The following is a 24,652-nucleotide window of genomic DNA, read 5'->3' as shown; positions in this document are numbered from 1 at the left end:
CAGAAATCAAGACTAGAGAAAATATAAATAAGAGTAGAAAGTCAAGAACAGAAGAAAAATTCATAGTTATGCAAATCATAAGGATCCGCTTGGGCTGAACCTCAAATTTGGCATTAAGTGTTCTGGCAGCCATATTGGAAAGGGGAACTATGGTTAATTATTATTGTCAGAAAGACAAAAAATGCCAGCTCCTCAGGGAAGGAAAGGCTTTCCTAACACTTGGCTCTTAAGGAAATGTCTCATGTGGAATTTTATACAATCTCCAATAATATAAAACCTGTTTTTGCAGTCACTGTAGGAATAAGGCAGTACCTTGTAGGCCCTACAAGGAAAGGGAGGATGTGAAATGAAAATGCAATTTAATAAATCTATTTTTTGTCATGAGTGGTTGGTCAGAAGTAAGTTGAATCAGGTCACATATAGGTCCAGATGAATCTATGGCTAAAATACCCAGAGAAGTGCATGGATTGGATACTCTTCATTATTTTTCTCTAATTGGGATTTTGGTAAGTCACATAGATAAAATATTTTCCTGGGGTAGAGTTGAAGGGTAAGTATTTTGTGTTGTGGATAATGTAATGGTTTATTACAGGGGTTAGCTAACATTTCCCATAAAAGATAATAAATAGTAAATATTTTAGCCCCTATGAGCCAGACTGTCTTTGTCCTAATGATTCAGCTCTTCGGTTATAACACAAAAGCAGACGTGGAGAAAACATAAGTGAACAGGGCTGGCTGGGTTCTGGTAACACCTGATTTATAAAAATAGGTGGCAGGTCAAATTTGGCTGACAAACTATATTGCCAACCCCTGATTTAACCTGAAAACTAAAAAAAAGCAAAATGGATTCTTGGGATGCTTTTGTTGGAATCACAGAACATTGAGAAACTTGGCAGGTCTTGGCCAGTGGTGACTCTGACCTCGTAATTTAATTGAAAGTAGGTGATTATGCACGCTGGCAAGAATATGGCTCCCTTTCAGGGTACGTATTAATTGTAGTTCATTGAAGTTCATTAAATTCATTGAAGGAACATGCAGATGCCAAAGCAATCCAATACAACTTCATACATCAGAGTGACACTCAACAGGCATGGATCTGGGGCACAGTTCTGCAGCACAGAACTGAGTCTAGAACTTTTGTCCTCTCATGTGGAGGAGACATGGGGTGGTTCTCACGTGGAGGTCTCACAAAGCAACAGGATTTCTCTGGTAAGATCTTAGGGGTGGTTTCTTAAGAAGGGGAGAGGTGGAATTATCAGCAGCACCTCATGTGTGCCTTTATCGGCTGTTCAAGCGCAAAATCTGTTCCAGGCTACTACATGTAGATTCCAACTAGTCTTCTAGAAGTACAGCCAAAGATATGGTGACCCACAAGGGAAAAAAATAACATGATTTTGCTGTATAAAAAAGCTTAGTTGTGAGCTGATAATACATATTGTTTATTTATTTGAGAGAGAGTGCACACCAGAGGGAGAGCACAAGCAGAGGGAGTAACAGAGGAAGAGGGAAAAGTAGAACAGGGAGCCCAATGTGGGGCTCAATCCCAGGACCCTGGGATCATGACCTGAGCCAAAGGCAGACCCTTTAATGACTGAGCCACCCAGGTGTCCCTAATAATACATGTTGACAGTTTGTTATGGCCTGAATTCTGGAATACCTCCCACTGGGTGTATACAAATCTGGGATTATTAATTAATTCTTGGTTAATTACATTAATAGGTGTCATGGGAGCTACAGGAAAGGGTTGAGTTTGAGAGGTCATCAGAAAAAGGGGGCCTCAAGTGGTTTGGAATCTACAAGAACAGGTGGCTCAGGACTTTAGCCTTCAATATTGCTTTAACCAACTTATGCATAAACCATAGTCCTGAGCGACCAATTACCTACTCATGTGTCCCATATATGGTGACAAGGTGAGTGGAAGCTTATTAAGAAGACACAGCTTCGAAAGAGTTTGCAAAAACATGACTGTGGGTATAGTTGTGGAACCTTTGGGACCTCGTCGTCTGAACATAATTTGGTCTAGAACCCTTCCTGAGTAGTAGGGAATTGGGGCATTTACTCCATTTGGAATTTCCTAACTGTTCACTCCTCCAGCAGCAGGAAGTGGTTAGGAAAATGGTTGCTGCTTGTAATATATTGCAATGACTAGTCCAGGCTTATGGAGAGCAAGGACTGTGTCTTTATCTCCCTATCCCCAGGGCTTAACCCAGGACCCAATCCCCAGGGGCTGCTCTAAAATGTTTGCCCAGTGAATGAATCCTGGTCAGTATCATCCTGTTTGCAAAGCTAGTATCCTAGAGAGAGGAGCTGCCAGGAAGGGAGCTGGCTCCTTTTTTTGTTACACAAATCGTGGCAGACATTGAATCACTCCAAAAGAGACTAAGGCTATTGTTTTGGGATTGGAACAAAATATGTCTACAAGATGTAAAAAGCAGAAAACCATTCAGATAGAATCACAGTGGCCCCCACCCCACCCCAGCAGATATGGGAGTAGGGTAAGGGACTGGCAGTCAGATTTATATGGCAGGTATATTTTTAATCATGGCTTATTCTTAACAACCAAGATTTAAGGCCAGACAAGTTTCAAGGGCAAATTTCTTAGGGAAAATGTCTGATGTCAGAGCTGCCTGAGACTTCTCCTTTTTCAGAAATAAGTGGCCAGGCTTAATTATTTTGTTTCCTCCTCTTCTTTCCTCTGGCCCCTGCCAGTATGCTTATTTATAACAAGGGCTTTATCAGTTGACTTAAGAAAACACATTTCCTTCAACAAATGTTACAATATGATCTTATGGTCGTTTTATTTTTCAAATATCCCCACCACTGATGAAAACAGATCCGTAGAGAATGGAGATACTGTGAGCCAAAAGCAAATTAATGCTGCCACAGCTCTGCCCCCATGCCACCCTGGTGGCCAGGTCATAGAGCAAGAAGGAAGGACAGAGCCAAGGGGATGAGGTTGTACCCAGGAACCCCAGAACCCAGCTGAGGCTCCAGACCTGAGCCTTTCATTGTAGGCTTCAGTTGAATGTGGGCGTCAGGTGAATCAGAACAGATGAACTTAACTTTGCTAAGCCTAAGGTCACATGGGGGTAAGCTTATCACAGGTAATTTGCTTTACTGTAATAGAGAAACTGCCTACTCCCATTGCATCCAGTAGGCTTCTAAGGGACATTTATTAAATATCATCTACTCCTTGTCCCTCCACCTCTTTCTGGCTCCCACATCTCCAGACCAAAGAAACTTGAGCACCTGCTCATAGTTTGGCCCCTAGGTCTCCCCCAGCATTAACCACAAGTAGGTATTCATTGTGACTCCCTATGTGTTCATTGGCTCACTGATCCATTCTGGGTGTTCCAGGGCCTGAGGATCATTTTCTCGGACGCATCACGGCTCATCTTCCGGCTCAGCTCCTCCAGCGGCATGCGGGCCACCATCAGACTGTATGCAGAGAGCTATGAGAGGGACCCCAGCGGTCATGACCAGGAGCCCCAGGTATCTTCAGCCCTGTGTGTCCTATCACTTCTGGAAAATTTAGGGAGCTCTTGTGAGCTCGTAGTTAAGTTCTGGAAAGTAAGTTCTGTACTGATAGATCCAGCTGAAGGACAAGCTTGCAGTAACTCCAGGCAGATTGTATTCATTCATTCATTACAGTGTTTGGAACAGAAAAGTTCGGCTCTGGATTCTTTGATGAGTGTAGACCAGCATTTCCCAAATGACTTTCCCTTCTTGATGGTTTTGCAGTTTGTTAATCGGGGTGACATCAAGAAAAAGCACCTTGTACAGATAAAGAAATTTCTGGTGAGAGCCAAGCTGGTCCAATTCCTCAGAGCCTTGACTCTGCGCTTGTAGATAATGAATCTCCAGGTGTTTGGCAGACTCTGAGTTGGATCATGACCTTGAGGTGTGAACGTGGATGGGCCTCCTGTCTGAGATCACTGCAGAGCCCAGCTTCTCTTGAGGGGCGACGGCTGGTCTGTATTTAAATTTAAGGGAGGCTGAGGTAGACCAGCCAAGGCCGGGCTGCCTTGTGTTTGGCAAAGCCCCTTATGTTGTCAACAATAGAGCTAATTAAGAACTCAGAAAAAAATTATAAATAGCTCAACCGTAAGCATCCCCACTCTCACATTCATTAAAGCTGCAGGCAACGTTAATTAATAGCAGAAAGGACCCACCAAACTACACTGCTGGCTGACCCTGGCCCCCTGGTCTCTACTTCACCCTGGGGTTTGAAGCACAGTCCTTGATGAAGTGATTTCTTGAGGTGAAACCAGTAGTTCTATATGCAATGCTTCTTTTGTGGAGAAGTAGAGAAGCAAAGAAAAACTCGCTGCTGCTCATTTTAGAGTTCCAATAATAATCTGCCATCCTTGTGCCCTAGAATGATATAAGTAAGGGTTTTCTTTGTCAGTGGTTTAGTGTGTTTTTCTTAAAATGGTATCTTTCTTGGGAGCATCGCAAAGAACTTGACAGATAGGGTGCCATTGATCCTTACAGCTGATGCTGTAACCAGAAGATCCATTTGAAGTCACATCATCTTAGATGCAGAAGGAGAGGCCTGGGAGGCTGAGAGCTATTGTCAGTGTCACCAAGAGCATGAAGCAGCAGAGCATGAGGCTAGTATAAAGTCCTCAGCCCTTCCCCATCAGAATCACAGGCTTTCCATGCAAGGACGGGCCATGCTCTGCCAACATAATTTGTCAGTGAGTACATTTCACCCAAGATAGTACCAAATCATGTAAGAATTGGAGGCTTACCCTCTCTTTCCATATAAAAACCCTTCTACTTCTCATGTTGGGAAACCAGATTGAAGCAAGAGCCTAAAAGTCCAGAGCTACATACAGGGTGAGGAATGATATTCCTGGCCTCACCAACTCTGACTCACTCTGACTTGAGGCTATTTTTTCTCAACATTCTTTTCCCTATTTGCACAGGGTAAGTGGTTATGATTATTTGCTTATTTTTATTTACCTTCCACACTGACTGCAGGCATATGATGTCCAGGCCTTTAGACACGTATGAAAACGATCTATGTTCCGCAAAAGCCAAGTGGTACCACTTTTTTTTTCCCCCAAAGCTTCCTTTGAAGCTGAAAACCTCCATAGGCCTCCTGCTAGAGGATTGTGTGTTAAGTATATACTTCAATCTGTGGGTGAAGAAAACATAAGTAATGCTTGTTTCAGCAGCCCATACGGGGTATTTTCCATCCTGTTGGCTTAAAGAATTTGCCATTTTGAATGGTTGGGGAATCCTTTCATTGATCTTGTTCTTCTGATCAGTAATTGGCCCTCCATTTTTAATCATGAGCGAGGGTCTTCCCAAACCTGGCTGGGTGGGCCTTGCCATATTTAGCTCATGATCCAGCTCATAATGTTACATTAAAATAGAACTCTTCATTGAAATAGCTTGTATCATTGACTCACCAACTGACAGCCTATTGCATAATACATTTAAGTCAAGGTATCATTTAGAATGAGGTTTTAAAAGACATCTATACCCCTAAGGAAGAAGAAGATGCTCAGCAGGCTCACCTGTCTCAATACTGCTGAATCATTCCTAGGAACTTAAGTTTGACTGTTGGGGCCTCCTTATTGCCTTGCTTCCCAGGACCCCAGCTTCTGCCTTTGAAGAGCTCTGGAAGAAAAAGCCTTTGGCCAACTGTTAACAGAGATCAAAGATAAGGCATGCTTGCTCCTCAGGGTATTAATAATCCGGGGCCTGATGGCAAAAGACCAGCTATGTTGCTTCCTCAGCTGCAGAGACCTCTTCCTCCATTCTAGCTTGTTCTGATTTGCAGCCCAGAAAGCAGGAACAAATACCCATCTCCCCCGACCCCACACACTCAGACACCCAGTCAAGTACTTCTCGAATGTCTAGAGATTCCATTGATAAATTTATCCAATTCAACAGATATTAATGTTTAACTTGCCTTAACTTGAGACCCACTGCATTCCAGTTAATAGCAAGAGGAGTAGAGAGTTCTCTTCAACTGGCTTCTCAGCATCTGGCTATTTTACTTTGGATGGGTAGTTCCTTGTCTATATATCTTTTTAAAAGTTTTTATTTAAGTTCTAGTTAGTTAACATGGAGTGTTATATTAGTGATTCAACAAATATATAGTGATTAAGCAATATAGTGATTCAACAAATCCATACATCACCTGGGGTTCATCCAAGTCCTCCCCTTAATCCCCATCACCTATTCCCCCCTCCCCCCCTCCCCCCTCTCTCTCTTCTGGTGATCATCAATTTGTTATTTATAGTTAAGAGCCTGTTTCTTGGTTCGCCTCTCCTCTCTCTTTCTTTTATCCCTTTGCTACTTTATTTCTTAAATTCATATGAGTGAAATCATACGGTATTTGTCTTTCCCTGACTTATTTCACTTAGCATGATACTCACTAGCTCCATCCAGTCATTGCAAATGGCAAGATTTCATTATTTTTGATGGCTGAGTAGTGTTCGGTGTGTCTATATATACACCACATCTTCTTTATCCATTCATCAATTGATGGACACTTTTGTCCTAACATTTTAAAAATGTTTTATTTATTTATTCATGAGATACACAGGAAGAGGGAGGCAGAGACGTAGGCAGAGGGAGAAGCAGGCTCCATGCAGGAAGCCCGATGTGGGACTTGATCCCCCAGACCTGAGATCACAACCTGAGCCAAAGGCAGCCGCTCACCCGCTTAGCTACCCAGGCATCCCTTGTCCAGACATTTTAAAGATATGTGAACATATTTTAAGCATTAATACTGTGGTAGCTTTGTAAAAGCATTTGTAACCATCCTAGGGATGTACCTAGGAAAACCTGTAGTATAATCCATATCCATAAAAATCCCTGCTCCTGCCTGTGGATTTGAGTCCATTTTTACAATATTTACTATGCTATTTGTTTTAAATGATGTAAAATAATTTCTTAATTACATCAAAAATGTTTTTTAAGAATTCTATCCATCTAGACCTAGGACTGGGTGGTGAGGGGAGGAAGAAGATGGGGGCCCTAGACAGGGGAGAAGGTACTTGCCTTGCCCTTGCTCTGGTCCTTGGTTAATCAGGAAGGAAAGCCTTCAAGGCCTGTTTCAGGAGGATCACATAGTTTTGAAAATACAAGATTACTTTAATTTTACTGGCAATCAGTAGGCCTTCCTTCAACAGCCCTCAAACCAGCTGGTAATAATTTGGAAAAAGGGATGAGCCAAAGGATTTAAGTTCACCGGTGACCAGAAATAGTCTATTTGTTTTCAACTTTCTTTCCCACCAAGCTTATTAGCAGGACTGCTCAATTAACTTTTTATTTACCTTGTCTCCTTTTCCTTTTGAACCTGAGGGTGGAGTAGCTAATGAACAATAAAAGATCCAAAAGGAAAAGGAAGGAGAAGTTTTGTTAAGGGCTGGATAATCACAGCCTGATAATCAGCTCATGGCTAATCAACAGTTGGCTTTGGTACTTTAATTGCAGAATAAAGCCACACCCTATCTCACCCCAAGCTTTGGAAGGAGACCAGTTTTCCCCAACCCTCCTTACAGTTGAGGGAATTTATGTATTTCTGATAAGCTGTATATAGAATACTTTAAGGACCAATATCTCAGCACCGAGAGTCATATATGGAATTCATCTATCCAACCAAGGGCTGGTGGCCATCTTGCTCTACTTGTTCTTATTATGACTTTATAATCCAGAAATGTTAAGTACAGAGCCATTTTGTGTTATGCTGGGAGAACATAATTTCTCACCTAAACCAGGATACATCTGAGAGTGAAAGGGGGGCACCAATAATAATTATGTTGAGACTGTCCCCAGTAAACCAGAACATTGGGTTATTCTACTTACATACCTCATGCTATGCTAGATCTTCCCATTTCTTTAGAGATGGGCTTCCGAGAGCACTAGTAGTATAAGTCTAGTAGTACAGAGGGAATGCCAGGAATGAAGAGTTGGATCTGTGGTTCTAACCCAGGCTACATACCAGGACCACTTGGGGGCTTTGGTAAAGATATCTGGGCCTGGGCCTCACTCCCAGAGTCTACCTTAATTATTCTGGGGTAGGGACTGCATTTTTGAACAGCTTCCCAGATGATTCTAATTAGGTGAGTGCTCATAAACTTTAGTGTTTATTTACTTTGCCTGGGGATCTTGCTAAAAAATGCAGATTATGACTGGGGAAGGCCAGAGGAGTCTGCATTTCTAATAGACTCCTTGGAGCCATACTTGGAATAGCAAAGAGTTAGATGAATTGCTAACCCCTAATGACACGTCATTGAATTAATCTAAAATTGTAAAAGCAACACCTGTATTTAGAGCCCTTGCGTGCATGGGCCTCTATCCTCTGGATCTCTCTCTGGTAGCTCACCCAACTTGACTTGTGTAAAAGTGATCGCCTGTCAGCCTCCCCCTTGTTCCTACTCCCTCCAGAAGACCCCTGCCTCTTTCAGCATCCTCAACTCAGTAAGTGGCTGAAAAGCTAAGAATCATCATTATTCTTTTTTTTTTTTTTCCCTTATCTCACATCCCACCCCCAACCGCAAAGCCTACCAACATGACCTTCAAAGCACGACCAGAGCCTGGCCCCACCTTGCCACCCCTACTGTTTTTATCCAGGGCCAAGCTAGTGTTCTGGCCTCCAGATTATTGCCTTGGTGTCCTACCTGGTTTCTCTCCTTCCACACTTGCCCACTCCCTGCCCATACCCTAGTCTTAGCACAGCAACCGGAATGATTCTTTTTTTAAAAAAAGATAGATTCCCTTCATTGCTCTGCTAAAATCCTTTAGTGGCTCCCCAGCTCACTCAGAGAAGAGCCAGAACTCTTACCGTGGTATCAAGCCCCCAACTGGAAATGGCCCCCTTCTCTTTCTGACCACATCTCCTATCTCTTGTCCTATTTCTGTGCTTCAGCCATTGTTCTGTGTATGTGCCAAGAACACTCTGCCTCAGGACACTTACAATGTCTATTTCCCCTGCCCGGAATGCCTTTCCCTGCAATATCTGCATGGCTTGCCCTCCCACTTCTCAGTGAGGACTCCCCTTTTCACCCTGCATAAAATAACCCTGACACTCAAGTAGCACTTATCTTTCTCACCCAGGTTTACTTTCCCCATAGTGCTTATCCCTGCCTCACACATATATTTACTTGTTTTATTGTGTCTCTCCCAGTAGAATGTAAACACCAGGAGGCTAGGACTTTCTTAGTATTTTTCACTGTATCCCTAGTACATACAGTACTACCTGGCAGATGGTAAATGCCCAATATAATTTTGCCAAATGAGTAAAATATTCAGTGTTAATTACTTTGGAATATCTCAGACTGATTATATCACATGGGAGACTGAAATATTCTGTACTCAGTATGAACCTTGGTTACTATTGGGTTTTCTCCTATGCTTGAGAGTTTGAATAAAATCTGTTGTCATTTGTAAGGTTCTGTGCCAGGCACCATTCTAGATTCTTTTTGATGCATCATTATTGTGCTTATCATTCTAATACCACCCCCCATCCAGTAGGTTTACCATCCTGCTTTGGCAGGTGAGTAAACTGATTTGGGGAGCCATTAATACTCAGAGAGCAGGTAATTTCTAGATTGGAGAGTCAAATTAGGTCTTAATAAAACCTGCTAATCCTTGAGGTCCAAGGAGAGAGGATTTCCTCTTACCTGTGCTTGAACCCTGGAGCCTTAGTTCAGTGTTTACTTATTGAGATATATATTTTCTCACATCAACCAACTTCCTCATTCTATATACCACTGGATAACAAACAGTTAAATTCGGTTCTGACACTAACTACCTGGCGTTAGCACAGGCCCCACAGATGAAGGGCTCAGTCCCACAAGACTACTCCCACCTAAGATACTAGTGGAATTAAAAATAAAGAAAATAAAAAAAGGGGCAGCCCGGGTGGCTCAGTGGTTTAGCGCCACCTTCAGCCCAGGCACTGATCCTGGAGACCCAGGATCGAGTCCCATGTCGGGCTCCCTGCAGGAGCCTGCTTCTCCCTCCACCTGTGTCTCTGCCTCTCTCTCTCTCTCTCTCTCTCTCTGTGTCTCATGAATAAATAAATTTTTAAAAATCTTAAAATAAAGAAGATACCAGTGGAAGATGGAGCGTCCAGGCTCCCCACATTTCTACCCATTAGAATACAAATGTAGGGGTTCCCATGATCTCCTCAGGTTTGGTAATTAGCTGGAATGACTTAAAGAACCCAGGAAAGTACTTTCCTTATTATTGGTAGTTTATTATAAAAGATACTATTCAAGAATGGCCAAATGGAAGAGATTCATAGCACAAAGTATAGAGGGAAGAGCGCTCAGGGCTCCCATGGCTTCTCCTGGCATGCCAGCCACCCTTCCAGCATGTTAAAGTCTTCACCAACTCAGAAGCTCTCTGAACCCCATTTAGGAGTTTTCTTTTGAGGTTTCAGCGCATAGCTATGATTGATTCAATCACTGGGCATTGGTGATTGAACCCAACCTCCAGACCTTCTCCCTTCCTGGGAAGTGGGGATTTCCAGCCCTCCAATCCCCTGATTGGTTCCTCAGGCTACAGCCCTCATTTTGAAGCCACTAGAGGTTCACAAGAGTCACCTCATCAGCATAAAATCAGGTGTGGTTGAAAGGGACTTATGATGAATGAATCCACTCCTATCACTTAGGAAGTTCAAAGGATTTGGGGAGCTCTGTGCCTGGAACCAGACAGAAAGACCAAAAATATATAGGTTTTTTTAGAGCACACTTACGGATGTAGATACATGTGAGTGCTTTGAAAATAACTATTTCTCTCTCCCTTAACAGTGAATGGGTTTTAAAAGTTATTTTAAAAACAATTTTCTAAATACATACTTATTAGGATTTATACTCAACAGGGATTCTAAAGTTAGTAGTTAACTAGGAGAATAAAATTAGAAATTGAAATCATATATGTAATGGAGAAGAGCTAGAAATAATGGAATTCAAAAATGACACATAACTGGATACTCAGGTATTCAATTCTCATGACCAGATGAAAATGTATATATGTATATATATATACTTACATATACTTACATATGTACATGTGTCTGTATATACACACATATGTATATACACACATGATTTTGGATTCATACTAAATATATATATAAAACATTATGCTGTTATTTAAAAAGAAAATCTGCACAGAGATTTTATTAATAGCCATACACAAAAAAGATGAGGAAATAGTTCATTTTTTTTCGCCTCAGAGTTTAGTCTGTATTTGCTGTAATTTTAAAACATGGCGGAGGGTGGAGTGATGTAGAGAGAATTTAGAAAAGAAACACGTGGTTAAAAGGTTGGGATGTACACTCTCTGGACAAGTTAAAGAGCTGGCTCATTTTGCTTGTAAGAGAGGCATGACCTGGAGGTCTTGAGGAATTTAAAGAATAATATGCTGAGAAAGATGACCAGCTGTTCTCCATAACTAATGAATATGTAATTTGATGAAATAAACTCAAGCTGAACTGGAAGGGATTCAGATTGACTGTTAGGACAATTTCTCAACTGTGAGGGCGCCTGCCCAATTAAGATGGCTGGTCTGTGCTTTTCTACAAGTCTCTATGATCACATAGATTCAAATAATTTTTAAATATAGGCAGGCATGGAAAGAATGGAACAAGGTAATGTCTCAACATTTTCTAGAATCTTAAAATTGGGTTCTGTGCAAACAGAACAGGTCTGGTCAGGTGGGTTAGATTTCCCTCTAGTGGCGTAGAAAGGAATTTAGTACAGCTGTGTGTTCACAAATCAGTGTCACTTGGAGCGGGATGAAACTTGAGAAAGAAGCAAAGATGTAGGGATTTTCTTTATTTCTGCTCACCTAGGTGACTAGCCTCCTAAAAAGGGTGAGCAGAACAATTCTTCTTTTTCTCCCTTAGCTATTGCAATCTGGACTCACGGTCTATTACTATGGATTGTTTTTTCCTTGGAACTGAGAACTGGGGATGATCATCTGTTGGTGTGTGAAAAAACTCCCTTGGACTGGAAGTTTGGCAGGTGTTTCGCAGGGGCTAGTGTCTGTCATGGTACAGGGATGATTAGGGTTTTGATGACAATGGGCCTTTCCCTGCCTCTGCTGGGATCAGAACTCCCTTCACGGTCCTGAGTGGGTGTTCTAGCATTTGTGGGAAAGTGTGTGCCTGATGAGATCTGACTGCTGCTATAAACCACTCATGTTGAACCCATAGAGTTTAGTTCAAATCCCTCTTTTTGGCAGTAAGCACAAAAGAGACCCTTACTCCAAATATTTTAAGGCTATCTGACATTACCAATTTATCCCAAGAAGCTGGTGGCCCTAAGAAGCAGAAGAACTAAAAGTTGTGCCTTGATCCTGGCTTTGAGTAAATTTTAAATTAAGGTTTAGAGACCCCAAACTCTGAAAAAATGTATATTTCCCCTCCCTACTTCCCTATACATAATTAAAAATATAAACAAAAACTTAAAAAAGATTTTATTTATTTCACACACACAACACACACAGAGAACACAAGCTGGGGAACAGCAGAGGGAGACAGAGAAGCAGGCTCCCCACTGAGCAGGGAGCCTCATGGGACTCAATCCCAGGACCAGGGATCATGACCCCAGCTGAAGGCAGACAGCTCAACCGACTGAGCCACCCAGGTGCCCCCCAAAAAAACAAAATTAACTTTGTTAATAAAGGTAAAGAAATCCAACACAATTCTTGTTTTTTTCCTTATGATGCTGTTTATTTTGCTGTGCCCAAAGCACATGCCTAACCAGCTACTGGTTAACCTGGCACTGTTTATGTCCACAAATCACAGAGTCTTGCTGGATCTTGTTTACTCAGCCTGAAAAGGGAGCATGAATGAATTTGCCTTGGTCACACAAGTACAGAGGGTCACTGGCCATAACTCCTCTCACCAGATGAATGGGTTTGACAACTGTGGCAAGCACAGTCTGGCTTTCCCAGCATCCTCTTTGTTCCACCCCAGAAACACAGCCCGACCACGTTTCCATGCCCTTCAGCAGAAAGCTCCTCAAAGCTCATCAGCTGGCGGTGATTCAGGCTTCCTTTGAAGCAGTGCCCTTCTCTGGTGGAGAGTAAATCATTTCCTTTGCTCATAAATAAGAGTGTATCTTGGTAAATGAATACTGATGGTGAAGATGGAGACTGGCTGTGACCTTCAGGAGAAGGCTCTAGACTAGACCATGCACTCAAGCAGCATCAGGAGGAGACACTGCCTAGGCTGGCCACCATGGTTCATGCATTTTTCCTGGGGAACATACGATCTGGGTGGTTGAGGGAAGGAATGTGGCTGTTTTAGCTTTCCTGTCTGTTCTTGGATAATTTTGACATCCCTTTTTTAAAAAAAAGATTTTATTTATTCTTGAGAGACATGGAGAGAGAGGCAGAGACACAGGCAGAGGGAGAAGCAGGCTCCTCAAGGGGAGTCCCATGTGGGACTCGATCCCAGGACTCTTAGACCATGCCCTGAGCTAAAGACAGACACTCAACTGCTGAGCCACCCAGGTGTCCCTAAGTTTGACTTCCTGATCCCAGGAAGAGAAACCCTGTTTCAGACGCAGGTGAGGGAGTTCCCCGTTCCTTTGTTTTTTGCCTTCCAGGAAAGCTAGGAGGTATGGCAACCTCCAGAAGGGCAGCATTTCAGTACAGAATGCTTAGATCTTAGGCAGGAGAAAAAACAGTGAAAGATTTTATGAAATTGCTTTATGGGTTTTTGTTTGTTTGTTTTTGCCTTGGGTTTTATTTCCAAACATTTTGGTTCATATAAATCATCATATTGAGGGGCACCTGGGTGGCTAAGTTTATTAGGTGTCTGTCTGCCTTTGGCTCAGGTCATGATTCCAGGATCCTGGGATTGAGCCGCATGTCTGACTCCCGGCTCAGCAGGGAGTCTGCCTCTCCCTCTGTGTTCTCTCTTCTCCTGTTTTGTCTCTCTGTCTCAAATAAATAAAATCTTAAAATGAAAAAAGAAAGAAATCATCGTGTGAGATATTTGTTGGGGCCTGTGTTTCTAGACTTAATCATAGCGGTATGGGACGTAAGGAGGCCATGGGAGTATTTTAATACGTAGGTTTTGTTATTATTCAGGTATGGTGAGGCCAACAGAACAGGAGACGATTGGGCTTGAAAGGATAGCTTGTTAGTCACTGTTCCCAAGAGGAGAGGCATGCCACTCTATGCAGGGCCACATGGGAAACACTGTGATTAGTTTTGAGGCTGGAAGAGTGGGGGGAAATGTGGGCAAGAGATTTTATTGTGGTTTATATAGAGAGGAACACATGAGACAGTGTAATTAGGTTTAGGATTAATTAGTTTGAATAATTTCAGCAGGCTCTGGGGCAGAGAGGCTGTCCCTGGTTATCTGATACCTGGCCCATGAGTGATTAGGGATGGTGGAGAGTGGCCTAGAATGTGAGGGCCCCATGGGGAGATGGTTGGAGATTGGACTTTGGATTGGTTGGTCTGCACATGAAAGGCATGTTCCTAGGGTACTTATTTGCTATCTCTAGAAATTAGCTAACTCTGGACAGGGCAGTTCCTTGCAGTATCAGCAAGGCCCTAAGATGTCAAAGCATCACAATAAAAGACATGCATAATATGGAGAGGAAAAAAGAAAACTGTAGTCACTTTCTCAGGTGGATAAAATTGCTCCAAGATTTTGGCACGATGTCCAATTGTTCAAAGGTTAGGCTTTGGTATCCTACATCCTTGGTCTTGGGCCCTAGGTATTCTGTGATCTTGGACAACTTCTGTAAGTTTCAGTTACTCTCCAATTATATGGAGATCAAAATACTTTTTATTTCATAGAATCGTTGTGATGATTAAATGAGATCATTCATACAAAGTGTTTTGGACAACGCCTGGCACATACAAAGTGCTCAATGTTAGTTGTTATTAATACCATTGTTCTTGTCATTATTTTTATTACTCGCAGTGTAGACCAATTTTCTAATCACCTGAGGATCAAAAAGTCTCAGACTAATTAGTAACTTGTTTTATAATGGAATTAACCTGTCTTGTCCTATCTTTTCCCATTAAATTCTCTGAAGGCCACCTGTATTGCTGGGAGATGATGTCTTAAGAGAAATGTCAGCTTCTAAAGACTTGGTCTTATAAGAGGGTTCCCAGGCCCTTATGACATGGTATTTTAGATATGCCATACTTTCTAGAAAGGTTAAAAAATGAAGTTGAGATTCTCTACCTGTCTTTCTAATCCCTCCTCTTACTCCTCCCATTCTTTAGAATCCCTACCCTGATGGGGCTCATGGAAAAAATTTGCTGTCCTCCTGGTTTGAAACAAGATACTGAGTTGGAGTTATTTATTAATCCTATTTTATCCAAGATGGTATACAACTGGCTGGCTGTTCCCAGCTCATTTTCCAGAGAGAAATGATTTAAAGACAAGAACAAGTGTGAGACAAAGTGTAGGCTTATTGGAGAGAAGATTCTGGAATCTCTGTTGCTGGTTATGAGGTGCTTATTGGCTTCAAGGTATTAAATGAGAAACATTAGTCCTATGGAAGAGGTGTTAACAAGCTTTTTTCTATCAGAGGCTAGGTAGTAAGTACTTTTAAGTTTCCCCGTTTTATGTGTTTGCTAGGGCTGACATTACAAAGTATCAAAGACTGGGTGGCTTAATCAATAGAAAGTGACTCTCTTCCAGTTCTGGAGGCTAGAAGTCCAAGAACCAGGTGTGAGCAGAGTTGATTCCTTCTGCGAGCTGAGAGAGAAAGATCTGTGACTTTGCTTCTTGGTTTGTGGATGGCCATCTACTCTATCTCTTCACATCATCTTCCCTCCATACATGTCTGTGTCCGAACTATTCCTTCTTAGAAGGACACCAGTCATATTGGATTAGGGTGCACACCGATGACCTTATTTTAACCTGATTGCCTTTGTAAAGACCCTATCTCCAAAGAAGATCACTTACTGAGGGACTGGGGGATTCAGGACTCCAACATATGAATTTTGAGAGGGGGTCACAAACTCATAACATTAGTCATAATATATTAGTCGGTGTTGCAATTTCTCAACTGCCATTGTAGCACAAAAGCAGCCTAGACGATGTGTAAATCATTTAGTAAATTTATTCATAAACTGAAATTTGAATTTCATGTAACTTTCACATGTCACAAAATATTCTGATATTTTCCAACTGTTTAAAAACACAAAAACCATTCATGTTCACAGGCTGAAAAAAAACAGGTCATGGGCCAGACAAGGACGATAGTTTGCTGACCCTTGCCTTAGAGGTTTTAAAACATTACGCATGATTTCTGATTACATTCAGTGAAGCATACATCAAAATGAGTTTGGCTAAACAATACATGTTGTAAAAAGTAAAGTTACATTTATATTCCTGTGTGTGTTTGCTTATATGTGGAGATGAATTTTCAAGTTTTCAGAAAAAGTATCAAGTATCTCTGGAAATCCCCCAATTTGACGTACTGAGATTGAACTCCCTGGCTTTTGGTTGCAGTGAAACATGAGAGGAAAATGTCTTACTTAGAACATGTTTGTGTTCATGAAATTAAATTCCTTTTTTTTAGGATTTTGATTTTTTTGAAGGAAGTTTCTTTTTCCTATTAAAAGCAGTTGCTTACAAATGATTTTCAGATGAGCAGCATTATATTTTGGAAGAAAAAGGAAAAATATAAAGGAAGAACTTGTGGAGAAATGGGATAAAAAAGAAAAGCACAAGAGAGAGCCCTGGTGAATAGCTGGAACATACGAGAAGCATTTCCACAGGTGCACAAAGCCAGGAGAGCTTGGACTTTGTATCCTGGGGCTGAACGGGCTTCCAGGAGTTGGTCAGAGGTGCTCTTGCACTTGAGGTGCTTTATCAGTGATCCTCCAATCCACTCTCCAAAGAAGTCCCACATCCCATAGGAAGCAACCAGTCTATTGTTACTTTTTATTCTTTGTTTGCTGTTAGTTACATCTCTAGAAATTACATTTAGGATGGCAGGTATGGGTGTTCAACAAAACTTAAGATGCTTGGATGATTTACTACGATTTTCCAACTGTATATTTTATACTATGTTTAGCCATGTGGGCATTTTGATATTGGTGAATCCAAACCCCCAATTTCGACTTACAGTCACATGGTATGTTTCATTCCGATATTGCTCAGAATTTGCAGTCATCATCCTTTTAATGGACAAGATTTGATAAAAAGCTTAAAAGCAGCTATAATGTAGACTGTTTCTATCAGCATTTCAAACTCTTGCTACCCAAAGGACCAGCCGCATCAGTATCACTTGGTTGCTTCTTAAAATGCAGACTCACTGCCCACCCTCTACCCTCCGCCACACCTGCTGAATCTGGTTCTGCATTTTAACAAGCTTCCCAGGTAATCCGGTGCACAGTCAAGTTTTAGAAGTCCTGCTAGGAAGACCTTCATGATGCTTATTTCCACCTCTGCTAGAGCAGAAAGATCCCTCATGCCGAACTACTAGGAAGCAGAGTGACTCACCTCTGCTTTTCTCTCCTCCTTCTAGAAAGTTACAAAAAGTACAGAATAGAACTCAGATAAATATCCCAAGACCTTTGAAGACCTGTTTCTGCTCCTCAGATAATTAACAAAAAAGAGAACTAAGAAAATCAGTTTCGCTTTGCATCTCCATAGAAACACTGCCTCAGTATCAACTCCACAGTGTTAGACTATGTTTTCTTCACACAGTTATACCAGTGGAACTGAACGATTCAAAATAACCCAGGGCTGAACTAAAGAAAGTTCTAATTTGATTTTACCAAGATAGGGAGACTTGCTAAAAGTGTGGGTAGACAGTCTAGCACCATTTCAATTACTAGGTAAAGGTCAATAATGTACTTAAAATACTTAAGGGTTATATGGCAGCTATGTCTTGCAGGCAAAGTCCAAAAGAACATGTTCTTTTGTCAAAAGTAGAAGAAATGCTCAGTCACTGAGCTCATAAAATGTATATTAGCTGTCCATAAATTCCACTGAGAAGTCTTTATAACACGAAAAAGAATCTTAAGTTAGTGGGTCTTTTTTTTAATGATTTTATTTAGTTATTTGAGAGCAAGAGAGAGAGCATGAACAGGGGGAGGGGCAGAGAGAGAAGTAGGTTCCCTGCTGAGCAGGGAGCCTGATGTGGGGCTCGATACCAGGACCTTGTGATCATGACCTGAGCTAAAGACAGACGCTTAACCCACTGAGCCACCCAGGTGTCTCTAGAGGGTCATTCCTAGTTTTTTAGTGCTTGGCATTGGTTTTTCTTCTATACTGCCTCTACTATATGACTCAGGCAGCCTCATAGAAATTTTCTTTCCACTTTACTTCTGCTGTTCACGCTCAGTGTGGCAGTCCTTGCAAACTAGCTGCTTTGGAAACCAATACACCCTTGAGGAGTATGTTCCAAGCACAGTGACGTCTGTTCCTTCTGCTTTCAGCATCATCTTGTCCAACTGCAGGCTGATTGCCTTCCCCCTGGCTGCATAGATGGGGCCATGGAGGACACAAACACAGGCAAGGCAAGCTTTCCTGGGGCTGGGCTGGCTCCCTAAGGCAGAGAAATATTACTTCTGACTGGAGTGACTTTGGGTGCCTTTCTTTCAAAGAGCTGAGGACACTTCTGATATTCTTAATCCTTTGTTTTTAATCTGATCTTCCATCAGGAAAGATAATATGAATTTCATTTTATGGGCAAGGAAGCAGAAGTCAGAGAGATGATTGTCTTCCTACCAGAGGTCAACCTTTTGGGGCTAGATGCTGGTCCACTCACTCACTTCCATCTTGTTCTAGCAAGCCAGGCTTCCTGCTTCAGAAATAATAATAGCACTCATTATATGTATCCCGTGTATCACATACAAAGGTTAGGTAGAAAGGTATGTATTGGTGTATCTGATGTCTTATTCTCACCATAATCCAATGTGATGGGTACTCATTCATCCATGTCTTACAAATGAGAAGACTTTAGCCCCGAGAATTTGAATAACCTACTATTTCTAAGGAGTATGGCTGGTATTTGAACCTAGACTCTGTCCCCCGAGACCACAGTCTTCACTGGGGTGCTATACTATGTGCTGTCCAAAACTTTGGGGATGCACACCCATCTATGTAAAATAGAGTAACCAGGGCACCCATCCTTGGTCTGGCATACCCTCAATGTCCCTGCCCACCCCACCCCACCCCCCGGCCCAGTGTGTCCTCTGAGAGTTCTCAAATGCAATCCTTGAGTCTCACAGCTCCAGAGTAGTGGGAAGTCTGGTCTCTCTTTCCGACTTCCTATCCCGTATAATGTCCCCAAATCCTTTCCAAGGGGCTAGTCCTCTCTTAGAAGGCTTACCTTCTAGAAGCTAAGGAATACCTGGAACCAGTTTCATCCAGTGGGGTGTGCAGTGGCAGCTATGGAAAGTGCAGAGAGACTTTCACTTTTCCCAGGAGAAACAGTATCATCACCTCAGGGTGGGCCTCACTGTGGGCATGGGTGGGCCTGGAAGTTGGGGTGGCACTGGGCTCCACCATCTAGCTTCCTAGGCCATGGCGGCTCCCCAGCAGGGAGAGGACAAGAACTCATCCTTTCCAGGCTCCCTCATCTGGGAGTTCTTCCTGCCCAAATCAGCCTGGCGTCTCAGCGGCTCTGCTCTGTAGCTTCCTTCACACGGCTGCTTTGCCAGGCCCTGGGGTAGCCTGTGAGGACTGGCTTGAGAGGAGACAGTTCCTAGATTATAGACAGTTCCTTCATCTTAGCCCTGATCAGTACAGTCCATGCTGAGAATTTGAATAACCTAGTCTCAAGGAGTAAGGAGGAGTGGTGGTGAGGGGACCTCAGCCCCTTCACTCCCCATAAGTTTCCTGGGCTTCTCGTGCAAATCTGCCAGCCTTCCCTCACCATCTTCAAGCTCCTCACCATGAGAATCTCTATTTCAGAAAAAGAGAAAATTTAAATTAGAATGTTCTAGATTCCTGGATATGTAACTATCCAGGTAAAACGTATACTCATGGATATCAAAATAGTTTCACTGCTTCTGCTCCATTATTGCTTGTTCAGGGGTAGCAAATTCAGATGCTACCAGAATAGGCAGCAAATCTTAGTTTAGGGCTAGTTTAAGACCTCAGAGCACAGTAGGAACTTTGATGATGCTCTGCTCTCTCTGGGTATTGCCTTATTAATATATAAGTCTGGGGTGGCCAGATTTTCTGGATTTTTAGAAGTCTGGGTTTTCAGATGAAATTTGACTTTTAAGTACTGGCAGGAAAATGATTACAAAACAAAAAACCCTGTGTGAAGGGCTCCTAGTACTTGTGAGCTAGGTGATTCAATCTTACCCTCCCTCTGGGGTAGAAAAAAAAAGATGCTGAAAGAAATAGATAAAAGCATTTTGTGAAAAGCATCAGTGACCAATGACCTAATAAATTAGTAAGACGAACAGAGAAGAGGTTGGAGCTCTGGGAAATGAGCCAGAGCACTTTCTATGCTAAGGTATTTGTCTATCTAGGAGAAGTGCTAAGAACAGCTGCTTTTGGCAAATTAGATAAGGTGTGGGTGACAGGCCTCAGGTTCGGGTGGAAAACCTGGTCTATTGCCACCTGCCTCTTCTGCACAAAGGACTTAACCAGCTAAGAGGCACACCCGTGTGGCAGATTCATGTGGCTAAAGGAAAAATGGTTAGTGTTAAAAACTCACCAATGGCAGAGATCCCAGCACACCAAGCCCTGTTTTACATTGCAAACTCAAAAGGAATCATTCCAAAACCGTACATAGCGTGCAGACCACAGTCCAGAGGGTTATAAATCCACAACTCTGAACTACTACCTCCCTCAGAAGATGAAGGAAGCTATTCTAAGTTTCACGTTATTTCTAGAAGTAATTGTTTGAACAAAATGGCCAGACAACTAGGCACTTGAAGAGACAAAGTGATGTGTGCTAGAATCAATAGAAAATTCAGAAGAGAGGGTAAGCCACCTGAAGGATGTGGTAAGGAAGCTCAAAAAGAGAGGAGAGACTGGGATGTTGGTAAAACTGGAAAAGATCATGGCTAAAGATTTCCAGAACCAGTTAAAGAAATCAACCCACTGGTTCTAGAAGCCCAAGCTGGATGAATAGATGTCAATTCACATCTAGACATGTCAGACTAAAACTGTAGAAAAATCAAAGACACAGTTGTATGACAACTAATTTTTCAACAGCAACACTGAAAATCAGAAGATAGAAAGAGCTGACAATTAGAAATGGTCTTTCTAACGTGAGAGCAAAATAAAGACACTCAGACAAAGAAAAATTGAGAAAATTGCCAGCGGGCCCACACAAAAGCAAGTTCTCAAGGACACCCTTCAGTTGGAAGAGTGAAAAGCAAAGAGAGGCTGATTGTATAAACAGGATTTATACAAAAGAAGGGTTCATATAGGGTTGTCCAAATATTCAATCTTAAAAGATTGAATTGATTTGTATAGACGGGTTGATTTGTATAAACATTGGCTGTAGAAAACATTAATAATAATGCCTTCTGGTGCTGAAAATATTTATCATGTTCTATTATAGAGAAGTAAAATATAGAACCAGAATAGCTATAAGCATCATGGAAGTAATCCTGGTTGAGGATTTGCTTATCTGGGAGGAAGTGAAGGCACAGATGATCATTAGACTTTGATAAGTCAAGGATTCATCTTGCAATTTCTAGGTAACCATCCATAAAATATAAAAAGAGAAGGGCTTAACTTCCAACCTAAGAGAGGAAATCACAAAAAAAAAAACAGTAAAAAAAAATCAGTCCAAGAGAAGAAAGAAAACCAGGTGGCCCAAAAGGCATGTAAGATGGTAGATTTAAATGATTTTATATTAATTATTTCTTTAAATGTAGAGGAAATAAATGCCCAAGGGAAAAAAATGGGGTGTGGATTTTTTAAAAAGACAACTAAAAGCTCATTATAAGAGATGCATCTTAAAAAAATAGAAAATTTGAAAGTTCAAAAACATGTTAAAAGATACATACAAATGGGCAGCTCTTTCTGCCCATGGGTCCTGTCCCCGTGCTTTAATATAAGGCATATACGCATGATAACCAAAAACTTAGCTTTGTTTGTTCCTGATAAAGGTCAAAAGTATTGCTAAAGATAAAGAACGTAAAAAAATAAATAAATAAAGATAAAGAAGGACTCGTTATAATGACCCAGATTTAATTCTCCCAGTTAGACCTTACAATCTTAAAATCCAAAGCAAAAAATTAACAAAACCATAAGAAGAAATAGAGAAATCTACAATCACTCTGGAATATTTTTAACACTCCTCTTAGCCATTACTGAACAAGTAGGTTAAAAAAAATTGGTAAAACTATAGACTATTTGGACAGCATAGTTTACAAACTTAATGGGCATATGTAGATACTACACCAAACAGCATCACCACATACATTTTTTGCATGCCGCAGAACACATCTAAAAATTAGCTATATGCCTAGGAATGAAATAATACAGAGTGCTATCACAAGGGCAATTAAAATGAGAAAGCAGGAAAAAATTAAAATAGCAGAAGGCATTTGGTAGTATGCACTTTTAAATCATCTATTCATGATAAAAATTTTGCAGAGAGGAATCCAGAGAGAGTCCTTTAACTAAAGAAAAATCTTGGAGGTGCGCTAAGCATGGTGAATTTGATGAATTCACTTAGAGCTCAGAGAGGCTGTGGCACCAGAAATACAAGCATTAGCTTTACATATAATTTGTGTGTGTGCTTCCCTGTGACTGTTATGTTTCATTGTTCTTTAAAAAGGCCGTTTCCAGGGACACCAAGGTGGCTCAGTGGTTGAGCATCTGCCTTTGGCTTAGGTCGGGATCAGGATTGAATCCTACATCAGGCTCCCTGCATGGAGCCTGCTTCTCCCTCTGCCTGTGTCTCTGCCTCTCTCTGTGTGTGTCTCTCATGAATAAATAAATAAAATCTTAAAAAAAAAAAAACAAAGATTTAGAAAGGCAGTTTTCAGATAGTGTACCTGTAAAGAGAAAACTTTAAAGGCATAAAGACAAATTGTTTTGAAAATGAGAAGCTCAGTCTAGGGTAGTGAGATACAGCACACCTTTGCAGTTAAAATCAAGGCACTGACTTGGTTCAGATCTCAGCTCTGCCCCTTGTCTGCTCTGTGACTTCGAGCACATTATGTAATGCCTCTGAGCCTCTGTTTCCTCATCTGTAAAATGGGGATCATACCACTTACCTCATAGACTTTAAAGAAAATTAACTCAAAACATGAATTGGAGTCGTGGTCGGCACGTAGTGGGTACTCAGTGCCAGCTATGAAAAATCTCTTAGGGGTGCCTTGATGGCTCAGTTGGCTAAATGTCCAACTCTTGATCTCAGCTCAGGTCATGATCTCAGGGTCCTCAGCCCCGTGTGGGGCTCCAGGCTGGGCATGAAGCCTACTTACCAAAAAAAAAAAAAAAAAAAAAAAATTGCTGAAGAAGAATCAAAACTTTAGAACCCAAGACACAAACTATAGATAGATGCAGGCAAAAGGAGACATTTCCTCTTCCCAAGATTTAGGCAAAGCCACTGACTCAATTCTCCATCTGGCTGTCCAGCCAATTCTATTGCCTGTGACCTAAACCCAGCTGGGAAACATAAGATTTTCTGGCTTCCAAGACTGCTGAAGCAAGAGCAGGCATGGATTTGATGTTCCCATGTACAAGCTGCGTACTTTGCAGGCGAGGTCTCATGGCCACCCTTGGTGACAGAGCTGTGAAGGCAGGGCTGAGGATGCTGCCGAGGGCCGTGTGGTATCCTCTTCCATGGTTACTTACAACCCTGTGGATCAGGAATTGGTATTAGCATCTCAATGTCCAACAGGAGGCACAGAGAGACAAAGAACCTTGTCTAGTAAGTGCCAGAAATGGACTAAACCCAAGCCTGATATTCATGCATCCAACCCACATGCTGTGTGGGGCCTCCTTTCACTTACACCTGAGCTTCTTTCCCCACTTAATGAATAGTCAAGCAACGAATCAGCCTGAAGCACTGTTTAGGCTGTTCCCTTTTTGCTCTGGTCACCTGTTATTGCTTAACAAATGACCTCCAGGGATCCCTGGGTGGCACAGCGGTTTAGCGCCTGCCTTTGGCCCAGGGCGCGATCCTGGAGACCTGGGATCAAATCCCACATCGGGCTCCCGGTGCATGGAGCCTGCTTCTCCCTCTGCCTGTGTCTCTGCCTCTCTCTCTCTGTGTGTGACTATCATAAGTAAATAAAAATTAAAAAAACAAAAAAAAACAAATGACCTCCAAACTTAGCAGCACCCTACAACACTGATTTCAGCCCATTCACAGTCCCTATAGGTCAGCAATTTGGACATGGCATAGTGGGATGCTTACCCCTGCTCCGTGATGTCTGGGGTCTTCCGTGGGAAGGCTAGAAGGATTGAGAGGAACACAGATATCTGGGATCTGGAATCTTTTAGAGGCCTCTTCACCTTTTGGCCACAAGAGTCAGACTTCTTGTACATAGGGTTACTCCTGGCAGTACGGGAAAGCTGCAGGGCTTTCTGTGATCCACGCACAGAAGTCACATACTAGCCCTTCTGCAAATTCTATTGGCTGAACAAGGCTGCCAAAGTTTCAAGGGAAGAGGGACTAGACCCCCTGCCCCCACCCTGCCACCTATTAATGGAGAGAATTTCAAAGGATTTGCAGTCATAGTTTAAAACCACTAC

The 24,652-nt window shown here is 42.0% G+C and overlaps 1 protein-coding gene across 1 annotated transcript in view; it reads left to right on the top strand.

Moving 5' to 3' along the window:
- Window positions 1-24,652, top strand: part of PGM5 (phosphoglucomutase 5) — a 190,679-nt gene that overhangs the window by 150,194 nt on the left and 15,833 nt on the right. The window contains exon 10 of the mRNA XM_038527145.1: window positions 3,358-3,492. Within this exon, the coding sequence (XP_038383073.1) occupies window positions 3,358-3,492 (135 nt within the window). The remainder of the gene's footprint in view (window positions 1-3,357; window positions 3,493-24,652) is intronic.

The sequence above is a fragment of the Canis lupus genome, chromosome 1 (assembly GCF_011100685.1).
Source record: "Canis lupus familiaris isolate Mischka breed German Shepherd chromosome 1, alternate assembly UU_Cfam_GSD_1.0, whole genome shotgun sequence".
NCBI classification, from domain to species: Eukaryota; Metazoa; Chordata; class Mammalia; order Carnivora; family Canidae; genus Canis; species Canis lupus.
Note: the sequence above shows the minus strand (reverse complement) of the source record. Positions and strands in the feature narration are given on the sequence as shown.